General features: G+C 36.3%; 1 protein-coding gene across 10 annotated transcripts in view; it reads right to left on the reverse strand.

The window, feature by feature from the left end:
• Positions 1-22,040, reverse strand: part of chb (CLIP-associating protein) — a 106,969-nt gene that overhangs the window by 21,963 nt on the left and 62,966 nt on the right. For 7 of the 10 annotated variants that reach the window (XM_089648073.1, XM_089648075.1, XM_089648071.1 and 4 more), the window contains 15 exons: positions 19,866-19,966; positions 16,892-17,068; positions 16,447-16,571; positions 15,409-15,528; positions 13,653-13,781; positions 11,330-11,413; positions 10,958-11,121; positions 10,074-10,196; positions 9,636-9,755; positions 9,261-9,388; positions 8,170-8,298; positions 7,675-7,862; positions 7,498-7,545; positions 6,514-6,675; positions 4,216-4,344 (listed from right to left, as the gene is read on the reverse strand). In XM_089648073.1, the coding sequence (XP_089504199.1) occupies positions 4,216-4,344; positions 6,514-6,675; positions 7,498-7,545; positions 7,675-7,862; positions 8,170-8,298; positions 9,261-9,388; positions 9,636-9,755; positions 10,074-10,196; positions 10,958-11,121; positions 11,330-11,413; positions 13,653-13,781; positions 15,409-15,528; positions 16,447-16,571; positions 16,892-17,068; positions 19,866-19,966 (1,927 nt within the window). The remainder of the gene's footprint in view (positions 1-4,215; positions 4,345-6,513; positions 6,676-7,497; positions 7,546-7,674; positions 7,863-8,169; positions 8,299-9,260; positions 9,389-9,635; positions 9,756-10,073; positions 10,197-10,957; positions 11,122-11,329; positions 11,414-13,652; positions 13,782-15,408; positions 15,529-16,446; positions 16,572-16,891; positions 17,069-19,865; positions 19,967-22,040) is intronic. The other 3 variants (XM_089648081.1, XM_089648080.1, XM_089648079.1) reach the window with 2 other exon arrangements.

Raw genomic sequence — 22,040 nt, forward strand, 5'->3', positions numbered from 1 at the left:
GGGGTGAACGAATTATATTTGTTTGTTCATTAATTAGAATAGCTTTTGGATTATTAGAGTTTTTGTTAATTTCTAACTGCTCTAAAAGATTCAGTTTACGGCCTTTATTTTGTATGTGTAACGGAGTTGGTTTATTATTATCATTAAGTGAGTGATTTTCATCTAGGAGATGTTTGGCAAATTGAGATTGTATTTTATTATTATTTTTAAAAGATCTTATATGTTCTTTAAACCTAGTGTTAAAGGACCGGCCCGTTTGTCCAACATAAACAGCGTTGCATTCGTCACACTGGAGTTTATAAATGCCACTATTTTGTAATTTGAGTACCTTACTTTTTGAGTTTTTAAGAGATGATCCTAAGTTGTTATTTGTGCGGAAGGCAATATCTAAACCACACTTTTTGAGGAATTCGCTAGAAGAAGTGCAATGGTGATGAATCCAAGGGCTCCTGCATTATACGGACAACCTAAAATTCACAAGGATAATATCCCCATACGTCCCGTGGTTTCTTTTATAAACGCCCCAACGACAATACTCGCCAAAAAACTTAACTTTCTTTTCAAACAACATACTAAATTCTACCCAAAACATAGCGTTAAAAATTCTCTCGAACTTGTAAATAAAATAAAAAACATTAATCTACCGCACAATTGCCAGTTCATATCTTTAGACGTGGTCAGTCTCTTTAGCAATATCCCTATTCAAGAATGCCTTAAAATCATTGAAGATATTTTAGACGAATCTAATATAAACCCAGTTACTAAAAAAGACTTATTCGATCTATTTAAAATTTGTGTTGAAACTAACTACTTTGAGTTTAATGATAAATTCTATCAACAAAACGACGGATTACCAATGGGATCGCCCCTCAGTCCACTTCTTGCAGAAATATTCATGGATTACATTGAAAAACAAATTTTAAATTCAATCTTTAGCAAACACATAATATACTATGTTCGTTATGTTGACGACATTTTGGTCTGTTGGAAAGGTACCAACAGACAATTAGATCTTTTTGTCACATTTGCTAACTCCATCAACCGTAAAATCTGCTTTACGGTTGAAAGAGAGTGTAATAATAAAATTAATTTTTTAGACCTAACTATCGGTAGAGAAAATAATAAACATACGTTTGAAATTTTCCGTAAGCCTACATTTACAGATACGACCATTAATTATAAATCTTTACACCCATGGTCACATAAATTATCTGCCTACCACTCAATGGTACATAGGCTTACTAATATCCCACTTGACAAGAAAGCATACGAGAAGGAAAAAAATACAATCCTAACTATTGCTAAAAATAATGGCTTCAAGGGTAGAGACATTGAAAAAATAATTAATAATAACAAACACAAAAATAACCTTAAATTAATTTACCCAACGACTAATAATAAGACGAATAATAAATTCGGGTGTTTAGAATTCATCGGACAGACATCTAATAAAATTGCCAAAGTCCTCAAAAAGTGTGGTTTAGATATTGCCTTCCGCACAAATAACAACTTAGGATCATCTCTTAAAAACTCAAAAAGTAAGGTACTCAAATTACAAAATAGTGGCATTTATAAACTCCAGTGTGACGAATGCAACGCTGTTTATGTTGGACAAACGGGCCGGTCCTTTAACACTAGGTTTAAAGAACATATAAGATCTTTTAAAAATAATAATAAAATACAATCTCAATTTGCCAAACATCTCCTAGATGAAAATCACTCACTTAATGATAATAATAAACCAACTCCGTTACACATACAAAATAAAGGCCGTAAACTGAATCTTTTAGAGCAGTTAGAAATTAACAAAAACTCTAATAATCCAAAAGCTATTCTAATTAATGAACAAACAAATATAATTCGTTCACCCCTACTAGATATCTTCAAACCTAATGCAAATATGAGTGCACTATGAAGTACTTAATAATGCTATTAAAATAACCCTATGAGTCATCGTTTGGGAATAACTAACATAAAGACATTCAGTCAAATTTAAACATTACACTAATTGGGGAAACTTTGCTGGGGTAATAACCATTAATAATTTTTGATATTTTACTTAGAAATCAATTAAGAAATCAGTAAATGAAATTAAAATACCTACCTAGAAATAATATAAATTTATCGTCTGTAAGTGGGCTACCCACAGTTTGATAATGCCTTCAGAGGGCGAAACAGCTGTCACGCGTAATAATAATTACACAGCAGAACTTGTTTAAAAATAAACTGTTTTTATAAACCCAATAATAATATTATTGTATATATAAAAAATAAAAAAATAAAATGGAGTTCTACAAATTAAACTTAATAACAATAAAAAAAACTTGCTAATCTATGTCAAATAGTGATAGTGATATTTATAAAATATGTTCTAATAACCACTCGAACGATTTTTGGCATATTATGGCAAGTTTGAAAAACGTGTTGAACGATCGCTTGCCAAAATGTGCCCAATCTATCTACCATTCGTAAAACATTTTAAAAATCTCCACGCAATCTGCAGTTTGCTTTAGTAGAAAGCTGACATGTTGTGGTAAATGTATCAAATATCCTAATTTAGTGCACAAAAACGGCGCTATACAAGTCATCCAAGTATTATTATTTATTATTATTCAATTTTGACACCATCCCAAAATGAGCCTTAATTCTTTAAAATATTTTGTTCATACAAAACTTTTTAAAGAGCTGTTTACGATTAAATATTAAATTAAATTAAGTCTTCTAATATATATTTGTATCTGTGATTATCAAGTAGGCAATACACAACATACAGCAATAGAAAATATTCAATACTGGCCCGATTAAGTACCATGTTCGGCAATTTCAAAGGAACTAACATGCAGAATTTACGCACTTTTAAAGTTAACGATTTTATAGAATTTTTTTTATACATCCTAAAAATATTGTATGAGCGGTAAAATATAGGCGGATTCATTGTCTACATAGCATTATAATCAGTTTATATGTCTCCATATTAAAATTAGGAGGTATGATTTTTTTAATGAATTCGGGAAATTTCCAAATTGAACACTCAGAAATCCCAGTGGTTGGGACTAAATTATGAATTGAAATATCAATTATTAACGCAATCGCTCGAGTGGACAATACGTAGGTGCTTCTATTGGTACCAATCTGTAAGAAAGAAACAATCTTTTTAAACTGTTTTACGACTGAACCAAAAAGTATTGAAACATATTTCATTTGTAGGTAGTGTTCAATTGTATGTTTATTAAATTGTTTCTTTTATGCAAATGAGTTCTACTTTTTAATATTTCAATTCTAATAGAATTTTTACCTCTTGGCGGCGTTTCAGCCTCTGCTGAAGGCATACAAATATAATCAATTTATTACTGTCAAGTCAAAATATTATACAAACTAATAATCAATGATAATAATAATATTAATGTTTTATAATACATAATAATATTTAATAAACAATAATTTAACACAGAAAATTAATCTTTTTTAAATACTGTATTCGAATTTCATTTTTTTTTACAGTAATGAATGAACGCAAATCTTGGGCGCGGAAATGAAGCCACTTCCCAACATTTGATTGAGCTGAAACTCGGCAGATGGATCATTGAGGATGACATTGCATTCTATCCACTTTTGGTGTCAATCACACATACACATGCGAACACACATACACATGCGCATGTGTATGTTAGATGATATTACAGCTAATATAGTTAATATTACGAAATAAATGACAGTTCTACCCGCTCGGCATCTGGCAAGGTAGGCAATAGAAGAGTTATTTCACATTTGCGTAATCAATATAAAAAATATATGGTATATTTGTGGCATGTTCAGAATGGTAGATACTCTCAGGGGGAAAGACCACCGAAAATAAAATCAATCGCAGTGAAAATTTAGCGCCGGCCATCGAAAAGTTAATGGCATAACAATTCCAATAATAACTCGTTTGATGCAGTTGCCCTTGTAGATACTGACGCTGTCGAACGCAGATTGAACTCAAAACATACTTTGTTGATTTTAATGTTTGAGTGAGTGTTGCCCATCAAACGACATGGGGGTACATGAACCACTAATTGAGAACCACTGCCCTATACCCCAATTGTTGATGTCATAGTCCCACTGGCTTCGGACGGACATTAAAAAAAAAATTATCAATACTAGTACTCTGTCCTAAATTTTTCAATTGACACACTTATGAAGTGTTAAAAAATATGTGAGGGATATGTAACTCACGCAAGCTGGCCGTGTTGCTGGCGAGGCGCCGCGCCTGCTGCGAGTAGAGCGCTCGCGCCTTGGCCCGCTGCGCCGCGGCCGCGTCCACCGCCGACACGCTGCGTCCCCCCACAGCGCCCACGCTGCGATCTACAAATGGCAAACATACATAATTAGCGGGTGATTCAAAATTTATACTTACACACTTCTTAGTGTCAATGTCATTTTTTTTTCTCTCAGGGCCTATGTCATCTTTGAAGGTGCTGTGTGGATGGCCTTTTGAGGAGAAGAAGGAGTGAAAGTGGGTCTTGAAGAGACCCATGTTGTAAGAGGGAAGTGACACAAAGGCCGACAAATCGTTCCACAAGAAGAGTGGTAGAAACGACCCGTTCACGTGTGACACATTTAAACCGTGTGCAATTGGATAAGTGCGTTGGGCAAGCATTGGGCATGTTTCTGGCTATGCACCGGTGCCTAAGGAATCAATGATGCCTCGCTAGTACCTCTAAAGATTGCAATCCATTTGTTAAAATAGGGAAATCTATCAAACGGACCGCCCGGGTATTTTGGGGCTCCAGGCCAGAGGTGGCTGCCAACAAGTGGGGCACACTTGTGATTTGTACAGGATTAACATTTGTGTACTATTAAAGTATCTGCTTTATTATTGCCATAGGTATCGCAAAAAATGTTGATGGTACTCATGATAAAGATGCATTGCTTGCATACAGCACGTTTGCAAACATGTTATTAGAGAAAAGAAAATTTCAGAGAAATTGAAAATAGTTTATTTTTAATGCAATAAAAAAAGAATAGGAAAGACAAAAGGCTGACGCTTAAAGACATCGCTGTCAAAAGTGTATATGTCTGCAACAATAGGCACAATTATAGTATGTGTTGGTCACTTCAACGTACAGGTGAAAATACATTAATGAGTAAGGATTATTAATTCCAAATGCAGACTGGCCTCCTTCCCAAGAACGCGCGGAAAGTGGTCCTTGGTCCTTCTTGGTCAAGAGGTGCAGTTCTTCCAAACTGAGGTGGCAATCTACTAGGTCAATGGCCTGCAGAGGCTGTATGGCCTTTACCTCCAGAACCAGGGTTAGGAGGGATTCTGGAATAAGGGTTAGGTAGGGGAGGTTATAATGGACAGGTATAATCAAGGATAAAGTATAATATAAAATAAGATCATGGAAATATGATTTAAGATTTTCACGGCCAAAAGTATTATTTTTATTTGTTTTTGGGGTGTTATGCCGTGTTGCACTAACTCCTTCTTTAGCCAACGTTTCGGACAGCATTGCAGTGTCCATCATCAGGGCAGATGTGTTATTTGGACACTGCAATGCTGTCCGAAACGTTGGCTAAAGAAGGAGTTAGCGCAACACGGCATAACACCCCAAAAACAAATAACAATAAGATCATGGAAGCTTTATGGAATAAGGGATAGATTGGGGTAGGTTGGTGCAATAGGTTACATTGGATACTGATGACCCAGGTGATTGGATTTACATTGGATACTGATGACCTAGGTGATTGGATTTACATTGGATACTGATGACCTAGGTGATTGGATTTATATTGGATACTGATGACCTAGGTGATTGGATTTACATTGGATAATGATGACCTAGGTGATTGGATTTACATTGGATACTGATGACCTAGGTGATTGGATTTACATTGGATACTGATGACCTAGGTGATTGGATTTACATTGGATACTGATGACCTAGGTGATTGGATTTACATTGGATAATGATGACCTAGGTGATTGGATTTACATTGGATACTGATGACTGAATAGTAAGGAAAAGGAAGCTTTAATTTGAATAGATTCGATTTAATAGTGTTTGTAATTTTGTATATCTGAATCTGACAGGACAATTTGATTTACAAAGTTATACATTGTCGTAATTGTTATTATTATTTTGTATATCTAAATCAGGCCGCAATGGTAAATAGGCCGCGACAATTCTATTTACACAGAAATATGTCGTATTTTTACAAATTTACTTTTAAAACTAATTTGCAAGGACTGGCCAAGACGGTAATCGGCCGCAAAACTCAATTTATGCGAGAATAAGTGATATCATTACAATTTTACTTCAAACACCTACTTCAATTTGATTGGCCGGCCATGAAACTCAACTTTTTAGTAAATAGATTTTTTTTTCATAAAATGTCGGGAATTCGACAATTCGAAGTTTTGGTCCCATGGATTTTGAATTAACAGGGTTCTACGGTAGAAGCTGGGATACGTAATGATAGGATTTATTCCCCTCAGTGTAATATTCATGTATAATTCAGGTGCCTAATAACCTCTGGTTGGAAGGGGAATATTGGTCCTATCGTGACTCAGCCTCCTGCGGGGCGACCCGGGGGTCCTGCGGAAGGAGCCTGTCCTGCCCAGCCCCGAGCCGGAGCCCCCGGCACCTCCGCCCACGGGGGTCGCCCCACACTGGCTCAGATTCTCCGCAGAGGCTGGGGCATTGTGATAGTAACAGTGATAATAAAGGTATACGTTACCCATCCGTTAGATTTGCAGGAAACAAGAGAAACCATCATATAAATAAATAGATAGATAGGTTAAAGTTAATGTGCTCCAAACGTCATCACATTTTATTTACCATCAAAACAACGATTTTGAATTTTTTGATTCTAGGCTTGTTTCAGCTTTTGTGTAAATTGTGATCAGCCGACAAGCATAACAACTTGAATATGCTTGTCAACTGATCACAATTTACCATCGAAAATTCAAAATGGCGCTGATTGTCAATACTACTTTAGGTGCCAAAAAAATTATTTTAGTCAAACAATAAAACTTTTTTATATTATTTACTATGAACTAGCAGAAGTTCTTGGCTTTAAGTAGTTTTTCAAAATCAGATGTAGACTGTACCTAATTTTCCTCTTATTTTGATGGTCACAAATTTCATCAAGAAGTATAAAAGTTCTGCTTTAAGGGGTGAGAAAAGGGGGGTGGGGGTGCGTAGACAGCCACCTTCGCTTTACCTGTTTTGAAAGTCAAGTGTGGAAAATTCCATCAATCTCTGAATAAAGTTATACATTTGTATATAAACAGAGCCACGCCACCACGCCGCCCATGTATAGATAGATTGTACACAGGTGGTAATAGAATATCACTGAATCAGAAAGAGTCTTAAAGTATAAAAGTGGCGATTACAGGAGGGTCCATTTCCTACGAAAATATAGTTTCTTAGGTCATGTGCGCTTTAAATTCGCAGGGTGTTATTATTATATTGGAGGTATGTACCAGAATAAAACACAATGCATGTAACTGACCTGTTATACTGGCGGATGGACTCCTTGTGCTTGTCAACATTTTCCTATCTGAAAATAAAATATAAACATTTTATTAAAGATTGTTGGATAGAAAGGGGAAAATATGATGGAGCGAGATGAGCAGAATAAGGCAGAGGTGAAACTAATAATGTTAGCAGCCCAATGGCGCAGACTTACCGTACAGCGGGCGGGGCATGGAAGATGGAGGCTGTGGGGTGGACTGGTGCAGACTGTCGCTGGAGCCGTGGCGCGACCCGGCTCCCGCCCCCCCTTCCTTCTCCACAGCGCGCTGAGCGGCGCCGTCCAGCTGCAGAAACAGAGCCTCGCCGGCCGCAGGGAAGTGGCGCTTGAACAGCCAGAATGCCCTGTAATCGTCAAACTATTGATTAGAACAATTCGCACCCCTAGTCTTACTAATAAAAGTATTTCAAATTTTACACAACTAATTTATAAATACATAATTGATAAACAACCATTAACCATAAATTAATGGTTCTTTATCATTTGTGTAAAATTTAAAACACGCAAAAGCTTTGCCTTTGTGCTATTTTTGTTACATAACACATAATATTTGTTTTTGTTCATTACATTACATTCAATAAAAAATATAAACATCTACAATAATTTGATTGTGCGGTGAATCTTTAACACTTATGGTAGTGTATAGTGTACCTTCTGCAGTGGACCCGGGTCATGTTGTCTGCATCAGAGCATCCCTTCTTGATGGCGTCCCTGACGACGGCCTGCTGCCGCTCCAGGGTGGCCGGACTCCATGTCTCCAGCAGGGTGCACAGAATATCGCTGGAAGAAGAAGAAAGGGACTTTTTATATTATCTGCCTTCAAATAAAGGGCATCATCACATTAGAAGTAAGACTTCTGAACATTATATTTTATTTTAATATCATCATCGCGGCACTACATTCCAAGACGGGATTGAGTCTCCTCCACTAATGTTCTCCACTTTCTGCGGTCCCTCGTCATCCACCACCAGACCTCAATCCTTGTGGGCAAGTAAATTTTATTTGATTCATTTGTGTCATTTCACAATTTATTCATTACTATCAGATACTATTATTTCCCTGTTGAAAGACCACCATCCAAAATCGAAACATTGCTTGAAATGGCTTTAGCCGTGTTTGGTGGCCAGATCTGAATAGCCAGGTACCTCCCCACCTTCCTCATTCCTACCTCCTTTCCCTCCCCACTACCCACAGCCTCACAACATACGGGGAAGTCGTGGTCTCACTGGCCTAAGCTAAATGAAACAAAATTCATACTATGTGTGCGTATGTGTTATGTAGAAAAAAGTCCTGCATTCCTAGGGTTAATTGTTAATAGCCGCAGCAATAAAGTATGAAGGTAAGGACACACTGGGTCCACTTAAGCAACGTATGCAATTCTATGTCCCCAGGCTGATGTGCACACTTGTCCTACGCACGCGATGCTAATCTCCTATTTTAACAACGAAACTAGCAATAAATGTCAATAAACAAACATAACCTTACATCAAATCAACTCGTTAGAAGGCCCTTCTCCACCGCCATCTTTTTTTAACACGTCCCATTGGACAGCACAGATCTGCATTGCATGGGGAGCGTTGGATTGCGTTGCGTGTGACAAGTGTGTTTCTAAAGCGTGTATCTTCATAGAAAATGATTGTAAGTTGTCCAGATGTCTTAATGCTTACGTTGTGAATGTGGGTCAAGTGTGTCCTTACCTTTACCCTGTTGCATTAGTGAAGTGGGTTTTTAGTGATAGTTACCCGAGGCACGCCCTGATCTCCTTAGCCTTGGAAACTGTCATCATTTGCATCAGGATGGGGATGAGGCGGGGAGATTGTACGTAACGTACCACATATTTAATGGCAATCGTACCGCCAGACGATATGACCTGTGGAAATAAAAATATATATTATTATGTATAAAAATAACTTTATTCTTTCGATTTACGTCTTCTGCATCCAAAGACCCAAAGAAGACATATATGTGCCCAGATGCAAAAGTTCAAGGTGCGGGCTAAAGGTGTAATGGTAAAACCACCAACGAGTGCTAGCAAACTTTCTGTGCATGGCAAGAGACATGCACAGAAAGCGCACATTCTTTTACTTGCGTTCTAGAGCTCATTATTTTTATTTTACCTTGGCCGAGTTGGGAACTAAGTTGATGAGCTCCGCCAGAATGTAGAGACAGAACTGGTCCAGTTTACTCTTCAGCGTCTTGGCCATGAATGCTATTGTGATGCAGGCTTCTCGAACCACCTGAAACAAAATTCAATTCATCTTCAATCGAAAACTCATTGGGGAAAACAATGAAGAAGGTTGACCAATCATCTTTCAACTCATCCCCCTCTTCATATCGCGTGCAGAACAAATTATTCCTAAGCAATTCAATACTGAATGCGTGAAAGACTAGTGTTGTAGAGGACATAGTACAGCCTTTTGATTGTATCATCGACCAAATCAACTCAACCTCACTAGATAATCCATACCGATTGAGTACAATCTATACCGATTCAAAAGAAAACTGATGTCACAGACAGGACAATAATAGAATTATTATTATTATGTATTACAAACCTGACTTCTCAATTCTTTAATAACGACTAGAAATGGCACAGACATCTCCTTGAGCTGGGCCGCAAACTCCACCGGGAAGAGGGAGTGGGCGTTTGCAACTAATAGCGCCCGAATTTTCTTCAACTGCAAACAAAAACAATCACTTATTATCATACTATTTGAATAGTTACATGCGGCGTTTATCAGAAAGAAGGAGAGGTTACAACAATGATACGCATGTACTAATTTACATGACAACAACATTAACGTCACCACTGTTGCTGTGATGCTTTCTATCAGTCCATCGTTTCCTTTGGAGGCAATTGATGACCTTACACTTCCTTTTAATGATTTACACTTTCCTTTGATATGATAGTTTATACTTTTAACCAGTCAAACAGTGTGTACCCATATTTAGGTCTCATCGCTCTAGGATATGTGCGATGGCTGGTTAAACGTAGGTAGACGATTGTTTCGAATTTTTTTCAACATTCAAAATTTCGAATTTTTTATAAAACCTTAACACTTCTTTGAGGGGGCCACTTTAAAGTATGTTTGCATTACTATGGCTAGAGCGCGGGAGACGCCAAAAGGCATTTTTGTACAAATTGGCAGGAGTTGATAAATTTTTTTGATTGTCCGCTTTTAGACGTGGATAAGCGAGAAACACCCACAGACAATTTGACCTTATAACACGGTTCCTCCTGGTACAGCAATTTGATGAGATAATTAACTATAAAGTAACTTTATCTAGAGCCTATTATCGTGCGACTGTTGTGTCAGAAACCTAACTATTCTAAGAGGTAGATTTTATAAATTCATCAACTTATTACTGCTGCTACTACAGAGGAGAATTCAAAAAGCAATTGAAAGTGTGGTTAGCAAGGTCCTCGTGTGAGACTCACCGCGTCTATCCGCTTCTCCCAGTCGGCGTTCTTGTCGCCCACCACGGATGCGGCAAGGCGGCAGACATCGTCCAGATCGCGGGCGTTATACAGCGCCACGGCCGGCACTGTGCAGAACTGCGCCTCAAACGCCTCCGAGGTCACGGCTCCCGCTGAAGTATCCACTGTTCAAATAAAACCAATATTAGATAAACAATGACCAATGATTTCATACCATGTAAAAAAATAACCATCAATAATTTCTTATAATTTATTTGGCGGCTTCCAGCGTGTATATATTAATACTATTTGAACTAAACTACACACATATCAACAAATAAAAATATTATTACGACATAGTTATACCTATTAAAAATGTATGTGTATACAAACCGCTAGATCCCGTACGTCGCGTAGGCTGTGGCAGACCGGCGCTACAGACAGCGGTGGTGGCGCGCCGTTGGAACTCGCTGCCTCCTGTTTGCGCCAAGCCGTGCCCAAATAAATCAGACACCACACACAACCAGAGTTAGTTAACGACACACACTGATATGGGGGTTAGCAAGTTGGTTACGTGTTGGTAATGATGCGATGGATAGAATGCAGAAAATAAATACAGAATTGAACGATTGTTACAGAAGAATCTCACTAAACCCGGCATTACGTAGTCTATAAAACCTGTTGATGTTGGTTATTGCAAATTGATATGTTTTACACGAAGGGTCAGCAAACCTGGTCAGTAATCCCTCAGACTAATTGCCCTTGAGGTGATTTTCAGGGGTAGGCAGAGAGGATGGACCGCCAAACAATCTAATTCTGACACACACTCCTTGCCACATTCATAAATCGTCTCATTCATACATATTCTTCTATTATTCTGACTCTTATTATTAATTAAATATTATTATTATCAATTTAACAGAAGATTTAAAATGTACACTTCCATGAAATCAAAAGTTCCGACTGCAATTTGAGAAAAAATTATGAAACCTCGTGAATTATTGATTAATTGATTTATATGAAACTACAAAAAATGGAGGCAACAATAATGTTTGTAATACATTTTTTTACTTAAAATGTTTTTTTTTTCATTGTCAGTATGTAATTTTAGTTCGGTAAAAATGGGCAAGTCATTTTTAAAACTTTTTACTTTGCATTCAAAATTTTTATATTTCAACAAAATTCAGGTTAATTTCTAATAATAAAATTTTAAAGCTTATTCATCAACTTTCAAAAAAACAGTTGTTAGTTTTCAGATATGACCAAAAATTTTCCATTTATTCGGATTTTATTGCAAAGCAGAAATACTGTGACCTTCTGACAAAATGTGCCAGAGACTTGAGGGGTTAAAAAAAACTCTAGTATCTACTCAGGTAGTAATTACTCAGATAGTACCTACTAAGATAGTACATACTCAGATAGTACCTATTCAGATAGTACCTACTCAGATAGTACCTACTCAGTTACTACCTATTCAGATAGTACCTACTCAGATGGTACCTACTCAGATAGTACCTACTCAGATAGTACCTACTCAGTTACTACCTATTCAGATAGTACCTACTCAGATGGTACCTACTCAGATAGTACCTACTCAGATAGTACCTACTCAGATAGTGGCGGATTTGTGAAATTCTACTGTGTATTTAACTGCATTTTTTCATTCCGTCCAACGCATAACTTAAAATTATGATTTTGACAAAGAATAAAGGACAACACAACCAAAGGTATGTTATGTTATGATAATGAATGGTTGATTGATAATGGTATTAAATAGGATACATTTCCAAAACAAACGTAATATTTGTTGTCTTTCTGGAAATTAAATAAACATTGCAAAAAACATGTTAATAGCAATAGTCAATAAAAAAAAATAGAAAACCAGTCTAAAATGATAAATAAATGATAAAACGAAATAAACACATACATAGTGTCCGGAAACTAGTGGTACAAGTGAGAAACTGCTACATAACATTTAGAATTGATTTTTTGAACTTGAATTCAAAGTTGGAATTTTTTAGGTCAAATTTGAAAAGAACTATTTGACAATAATGGGGTCATTACTATCAGCTCTTTTTTGTTTGAAAAGAACGGGGTTATTACTATCAGCTGTTTGTTTGAAAAGAACGGGGTCATTACAGCGCCCTTGAGGTGTTTTTGCACAAAAACGGCGCTATACAAGTCATCCAAGTATTATTATTATTATTTATTATTATTACTATCAACTGTTTATTGTTTGAAAAGAACAGGGTCATTACTATCAGCTGTTTATTGTTTGAAAAGAACAGGGTCATTACTATCAGATGTTTATTTGAAAAGAACGGGATAATTACTATCACCTATTTATTGTTTGAAAAGAACGGAGTCATTACTATCAGCTGTTTATTTTTTTTTTATTGTGACTCGGCTCCAAAAGTTTTATTAACCCTTCACTTGTTGAAAACAAAGGAAAAAAGTGAATAATAAATCAAAATGCTTGGTTTCTTTTGGATTCTTCACAACTTTCCCGCTTGTACCACCAGTTTTCAAACACCATGTATAACAAGCTAATTTAATCAGTGATACAAAATACCTTAATGGGCCTTCCCATACTAAATAAATGAGCCCACTTCAAATAATCTCATTTGAGTGTCATTTAGGTAGCATATTTAATATCATTGATAGCTGTTCTGTTTTATGAGAAAGTTGTGAATCTTGGCTAAGAAGTAAATCTTACCGGTCGAAGCCTGACTTTGGGGTTCTGTGGGCTTCTTAGCCGACGTAGGGATACTGAAGGTCCTCTTGACCGGCTTGGCGGGCTTCTGCATCAGGATATTGTCGATCTCATCATTGCTATTTGCGGCGCCTGGAAAATAAAAAGAAAGGATTTGAAAAATTATTTATTATGTATAATTTCTGTTATGATGTATTGTGTAACATTCTGAAATTGAAACATACATAATTCTCACATTTTCAGTACATATTAACTTTTTTATTTTACATATCTGCCCTGATGATGAACTTTGTAATGCTGTCCGAAACGTTGGGAGGTAGCGAAACACGGCATATCCCAAAACTAAATAACTGCAGGTCAATTGAATTGTTCTTTAATTGTGTTGGCTTCTTTTACTTGAAGATAAATAACATAAAACATATTTGTTTGAATGACAAAAGGTTCATTCCATAAATCAGAAGACATTGACGGAACGAGATTACATAATAATAGGCCGATTAAAATTGATTACATCCAATTAAAGCGCGTAATTGATGAAATCTAGCATTTGTAATGCAATTATACCACTTCATTCAAAATTGTGTAGGCACACTAATCAGCCGTATTATTACATTACCGTACATAATGAATTATAATGTTTGCCGGAAGTTAATAAAGATTTTTTCAATTATCATTATATTGTCACAGCAAAGCAATAATATTGTAAGATTAAATTTTACTCCAGGGTAAATAAACATTGCAACTTTTTAACATTTTTGCGACATACTTTAGCGGCCCGTTCATATACATATTCTATGAATGGCTATTTTTTTCATGAGCGGTGCTATATTTTTTGTTCGATTAGTATGAATATAAGTTTTCTTGTATTTTTTTGTAAGGGGCCGTTCAAGTATTATGTAAGCACTATAGGGGGGCAGGGGGGTCTTTGCTTTGCTTATTTTTGATGACATGGGGGGGTGGGGGGTCGAGATAGTGATTACGTCAGCACTGCTCAGCAGTAGTTATTTTTTTTTTACACATTGGCAACCCACACATTGTCTATGTTTGAAAACCGAATACATATTTGGGGATTCCCACAAATAATTGGGAGGGGGGGGTAAGAGCTTTGCTTACTTTTGGTGACAAGAGGGAAGAGGGGGTAAATAATTGTAATAAATCTGCTTACGTAATACTTGAACGGCCCCTAACGTCATTGGATTTTTTTTATTTTTATGTGAATGCCGCACACGAGTCTCTGCTCACAACCGTCTGGAGCAAGTGAAACTATGGCATCCCTATTGGGGTATGTTGTGAGGCTGAAGGTAGCGGGGAGGGTAAAGAGATGGGCAAGAGGAAGGTTGGAGAGTAAATGGCTATTCATATCTGGTCACCAAACACGGCTTAATCCATTTCATGCAAAGTTTCAATTCTGAATGGTGGTCTTACACCAGGGCGATACTGAGAGTATCTTCCACTCTGAAACGTGCTGCAAGTATACTATAAATTTTTTTATGAATAAATTGTGAAATAACGCAAATAAATCAAATAAAATTTAGTTACGCACCCCGGGATTTGAACCTATGCCCTTCGGCTTGCTAGTCGAGAGCCTTACCCCTCGACCACGGAGGACGTCAAAGATTTTGTAATTTTTCAATTTTACTAACATTCTATAGGTAAGTTTGTTCTTTTGAAAGACAATGATACTGAATCAAATATTAAAACATATATACTTTCCGGTTCACAAATCCTACAATTATAATATCCTGTGATTTGTACTGACTTGTTATAGCCGAAGCCATCATGAGCCCCGCCCCTTGCGCCTCATCAAACTTCTGCTCCAGCGCGGACATCTTGTTGGCGGGCAGCTCCATCTTGCGCAGGTCTGTACGCAGCCTCTCACCTGCACAAATAAATACAATGCTGTTAAGAATCAGCGCAAAATGAAATCTATTTTAATTGTAATTTTAAATTCCTGTCAATTCATCAAATGGAGCATTTTTAAATGGGAGAACTTTATAAATGCGCCAAACATCTTCAAACACAATTACTTACACCATCACAGATGTTTATTCATTTACTCAACTTCTTTTCCCTAATAACTGGACAATCAACGCATGAAAATAGATCAAAATTTTAAACATTTAGAAAATCGAAACCAAAGTGGAATTCACTGTAATTTAATATAACCTAGTCTCTCAGCAATTCGTCGCTCGTTTATCTGAAAACTCCTATAATTCGTTGCTCGTTTATCCGATAATTCCTCTAATTCATTGTAATTTAATATAACCTACACTGCTCTCTCAGTAATTCGTCGCTCGTTTATCCGACAACTCCTATAATTCGCCATTTGTTTACTAGTTGAAAACACAAAATCAAGCTCAACAATTTGCCGGTATTCATATGTCAAATTCAGCAGTCCACTGTGTCTGTACTCGAGCTCTGACAGGTTGGTTTATCTTACTCTTACCAGTTACTACTATACTGCCGTCTAGCTGACCATTTTACCATTACCGGTTAATTATTTTGGTTAGCCTGCATATTCGAGCACTGTCGCATGTGTTTCGGTTTGTTTTGTTCTGCCATGTTTTTTGTTTGAATAAGTTTACAAAACGGAGGCGAGTGAGGGACTGCAGCAGGTAGAGAGCTTTTGAAGACCCTAAGATGTAGAGCCTTAATGATGGTGAGATTTCAGTAAAGAAGGGATCTAACTACCATCGAAAAATGTCTCATCAGCACTACAGACCTTACTACAAGTTCTGACAAATTTAGATCAGTCATAATTTAGATAATAAAAATGTACTTATTTAATAAAACATACCAAAGTGCTTGTACATCTCCAGTAGTGTCTCTGAGGCCTGATCCCTGACGTTGGCGTTTGGATCTCCCAGGAGCGCAGCAATGGCAGGTGTTACCGCCTTTAGTTGAAGTTCTGCGCTGCCTTGTCTGCAACACAAAAACAAAAGCAATTTTAGATTGAAATTGTTGCAAATTTGAAACTATAACATCAAAGGTTAATCGGAGGCCAATTATTTTCATAACGAAGTGTAATAAAAATACATTCATTTGTTCACCTTAGAGATTTGATATCACTTAGGTGAACAATATAAACATTATACAAACCTTCCTCTCTCCCATCTCCTTCCCTTCCTCACTTCCTTCACCCACACAACGTGCCCTAATTCGAGATGGCATTGTCCCACTGGTTGCGGACGGTGAAGACTTGTATCGTCCATTAACACACAAATACATTAGCATGTACTCACTGGTTGAGGGCCTCGCGCAACGAGCGCAGTGCCTCCTCGCGCATGTTGGCATTCTTGTGGCGGAAGGCAGCGCCGAGACGCGACAGCAGCTGCGGGCCAGCCAGGGAGCCGCTGGACCACAGTGCCGATAGGGCCGCACGCGCCGCCCCACGCACCACCTCCTTGGAGTCACCCAGTCTGGAAGCAAAATGGAAGAATGTCTTAGGGCCAGTATTTCAGTATACTCAGGAATGTTATCAGTTGGATTGGGATTTTAGGATTACTAAGAGATAGCAATATAATCTTTCAAGCCAAGCTTAGAAAGCAAATGAAATACTCAACCTGATCAGCGGTGTCATTGGAGGTTTGCAAACTAACCAAATAACTAATTAACCATCACGCCGTTTCTCTACGGGGATAGGCGGAGAGGATGGACCACCAAACAACTCTTCTTGGTGTTGGCACACACTCCTTGCCTCATTTACAATCTTGTATTGCCTCATACATACACTTCTGTTATTCTTCACTCTTGACATGGCCCGACTCAAGTTTACTTGATTGTGCATATGCAACATATTTTTATTATTATGTAATGAGCAGGCAGTATTCTTCTGATGAGCATGAGCTGATCTGATTTGACAATAATTTAACAGTAATTTTTTTTTTTTTTTTTTTATAGTGAATACCTCACAAGAGTCCCAACTGCTCCCGTCTGGAGCCAGTGAGACTATGGCATCCCCAATTGGGGGATGTTGTGAGGCTGAAGGTAAGTGGGGAAGGGAAAGAGGAAGGTGGGGAAGTAGCTGGCTATTCAGATCTAGTCACTAAACACGGCTAAAGCCATTTGGAGCAACGTTTCAATTCTGAATGGTGGTCTTACACCAGGGCGATACTGGTAGTATCTTCCACTCTGGAACGTGCCGCAAATATACTATATATTATACTATATATTATTTTAATTAATTTTTAATTAATTAATTGTGAAATAACACAAATTAATCAAATAAAATTTATTTGCGCACGCCGGGTTCGAACCCGCGACCTTCGGAATGGCAGTCCAATGCGTTACCACTGGACTATGCCGGCCGTCATTGTAACAGTAATTGGGTTGTTTTAAATTTTAAAATATGTTAATCCTATATTCTCTCCAAATAAGAATCGAATCGAGCTTTAAATAGGTTTATATTAGTAGAATCGATGACATGCTGTGGAAATGTTCGGTTTTTTGGAATGTATTATGTATGTACTTGCATTACATGGAACTAGATATTAGAACCAGAAGTAAATATTTATGGTGAAAGAAGTGTATTATTTTTTTGTTTTTTATTATTATGTATTTATTAGATAAATCTATACATGTGTACACATATTTTTTACGGTGCCTATCTCACTAGGAATATCCTGTGTCGAGACAGGCTAGTTCACAAATATTTTATTTTAACCATAGGTACATATTTTTTAAAAGTTGGAAGCAAAAATATTTGATGAATTTAATCAGGTTGCAAATGGCAACAATAATGGGATTAGAAAACTTTTCATTTAGATTTGGGTCAGTTGACTAATTATTGCATGAACTTTATTGATAATCCACTGTTTAACCTTTCCGGGAGTATGGACGCTAATGGACGACGGTACACACTTTCGCCAAAGGAGTATGGACGGCTATGGACGACAGGGGTTGCATATTCATATTCGATGCATATTCTGTAAATATGCATCGTATTGCTATCTATGGGCATATTACTGTTACTTTATACCAATTTTAAACATTTTACATCATTATCGACAGAGATATTGGCTGTTATTTATTTTGCATACTATCATAAAATTTTATCAAAAAATATATATTTTTATTTTTGTAAAAAAAACTCACTCCCCAGAGCACGGCCAGCTTTACATAACTTACTCCCGAAAAGGTTAATTAATATTTTAAATTTGTATATTTACTTTTATATTTTAAAAGAGATGAAAATGTTTTGTGCCATAGTTTTATTTACTTTTCCTCTTTCATCTTTTATATTTGAATTAATTGTTCAAATAGCATTGTTTGTTGCACCAATCTATCCATTATAGGAGAGCTAGTCATCAAAGATAAAATCAACAGACTAGACGCCTGCAACGTATCCAGAGACACTATGGATACATTGGCTCACGAAACTGAGAAGTTGAGCACGGAGAAGATCATTATCGAAGCAAAGAACGATCAAAGGGTCTCCCTCAACTAGCCTCTTCCGATCCGGCCCGTCACGTAATAGGTGGACAGACGCATCCGCTGCCAAGACCTGAACAAACCTCACCTCATGAACCCGGGCAATCCCGATTAGTCACCAAACACAGCTTTCCACTTGGAGTGACCTATGGCAGAAGTGTTGGTTATCCTGGAGCGATGGTACCCGTACCCGCCTCCCAAATTGTTATCTTTTAATCATTGAAGACAATATTAGTGACTCGCAAACGAAAATTTGAAAGAGCAAAATCAGAAAAAGATTCAGTCACATCCAGGAATTGAACCCAGGACCTCAGCCCTGCTGAGGCTTTGCTCTACCACTGAGCTAATTTGACCCTATCCCCTTTGGTCATATTTAACTGAATCACAATTCGACTAAGAACTACCAACATTATCTTAGTACATATTTGTATTGGCTGCTATCTTTGTGAATGAATGCAAGATTCTTCCCGAACTAAATGTAATTTAGATAAATATATACATTTTTATATTAATGTACGACATCTACTTACTTTTCTACATGCATCATTCCTAGATGCGATCTTTTTCTGATTATTCTGTTTTAAATTTTCGTTTGAGAGTCGCTGACATTTTCTTCAATGATTAAATATTACAATTTGGGGTTTTACTCTTTAAGTTATTCCAAAACTAAATAAATTAATGTTATCTTTTAGATTAAAAGCAACCGTATGGGCAATGTGAATATAGCACAAAGCAGTGCCTTTCAATAAATAATTATTGAATATGGGAAAGCAGCTTAGAGCTTACCTATCGATAACATGAGGCAGCACTGTGGGCGTGTAAGTGCCAAAATCTGAGCCCATCCGCGATATCAGCGCCGTGAGCACCTCCAGACCATTTTGGGAAACCTGGAAACAAAGGAAAATATCCATTAGTAAAATGATCAAACCCAGTTTTTTCTTAAAATTAAACATAACATAAATATACATATTTGTTTAGTGCCCTTGAGGTGATTTTTCAGGAAAACAGCACTATATAAATCAGGGAAATATAATTATTAAAAAGCAAGAAATAGTAATAAGACGCATTAACAATGGATTTCTTAAAACTCTTGCAAGATTCCAATTAATATCAGGATGGTAATAAGTAACAATCACATTGCTCTAAGAACATCATTAACATTATTAGTATATCTATATAAATAGAAATGTTTGTTTGTTCAAAATCTTTAATCTCCATAAGTTTTTCACCGATTACTTTGAAATATTGACAAAACATTGCAGTCTCCGTAAAACTACTCCACTGTTGGACGTAAAAGCAAAATGCACAATTGTTTCTCTATCTGCATAACACAGCAACGCGTGGCGGGGAACAGCTAGTTATATAAATAATTGAATGATGCACCGTTGCAAGCATGTATTGTACCTATTTAATATCTTTCATATTCTTATTCATGTGCACCTTTTACCGTTGTATTAATTTAGCTGCCCTAGAAAACACCCAATCAGGAGTAATAAAGGTTTGCTAATTACAAACATGCTTTACTGTTCATGTTTATTTTTAAAATATTTATAATAAGCTTACTACACATTGCGCTACGTACATATTACCTACGTACTTCTTTTATACTCTTGTTAGTGCATTCACATCTTATTGAAATCCTTTGTATAACTTTTCATAATCTTGTATTGTACCTACATAATCTTTCATACACATTTTATTGCGTTATGTACTATACACTTACTATCATACTTTGTACAACTTACCTTATTACCTTCTTTCATACCCATTTTATTGCGTTATGTACTATACACTTACTATCATACTTTGTACAACTTACCTTATTACCTTCTTTCATACCCATTTTATTGCGTTATGTACTATACACTTACTATCATACTATGTACAACTTACCTTATTACCTTCTTTCATACCCATTTTATTGCGTTATGTACTATACACTTACTATCATACTTTGTACAACTTACCTTATTACCTTCTTTCATACCCATTTTATTGCGTTATGTACTATACACTTACTATCATACTTTGTACAACTTACCTTATTACCTTCTTTCATACCCATTTTATTGCGTTATGTACTATACACTTACTATCATACTTTGTACAACTTACTTTAATTATTTATTAATGCACTTTTTAGGGGCTTTTAAATGGTAAAAATTATACAGTTTTTATTATACACAACTAAACTGCCTCGGTAACAATCTTTTGTATTTGTTAAGTGAAAAATTGAAGATTTCCCTCCATAAGTATTCTGGGCAATGAGGAATACATATGGTAGTTAGTCCCAGAACTGAAATAAATCCCGACTTCTTGTATAATAACTTGTGAGAAATGTGGTGTCTAGATGTGTTATGTATAATGTTGTCGCTGTATGTTGGTTTTCTGTAAATTGTGAATTCTAATTTTTTATTAATTATTTCAATACCTATGTCTAAAAAATTAATTTTATTTCCCCCCATTTCCATTGTAAATTGGATGTTATCTAATTGTCTGTGAGTTCCCATCCAGATAATTAGAATGTCATCTACGTATCTTTATCAGTATCAGTATTTAACTCACTCATTCACAGACTCTTACATATACCCCTGAATTGTATAAATTATAATAATGAACTCAATGTTATTAAAACCATAGCAAATAATAATGGATATAGTAGTGAACTTATTGATAGTTTATTAAAGAAAAAGAATAAAAAACTCACACTGGCAATCATATCACAAGGTCTTACAATCAACAATGAAAATGATGTCACAAAAAAACAATGGGTTAAAATACCGTATATTGGTGATATATCCACAAAAATATCTAGGATAACCAATAAAGACAATTGTAAAACAGCATTCTATAATGTAAATTCATTAGGTAAAATCCTAATAAATAATAAAGATAAAAGGGATAAAATGGAAAACTCAGGAGTTTACCAAATCAACTGTGCCAATTGCCCGAATCAATTCT

The sequence above is a fragment of the Hesperophylax consimilis genome, chromosome 27 (assembly GCF_061612785.1).
Source record: "Hesperophylax consimilis isolate HC1 chromosome 27, BYU_Hcon_1.0, whole genome shotgun sequence".
Lineage (NCBI taxonomy): Eukaryota > Metazoa > Arthropoda > Insecta > Trichoptera > Limnephilidae > Hesperophylax > Hesperophylax consimilis.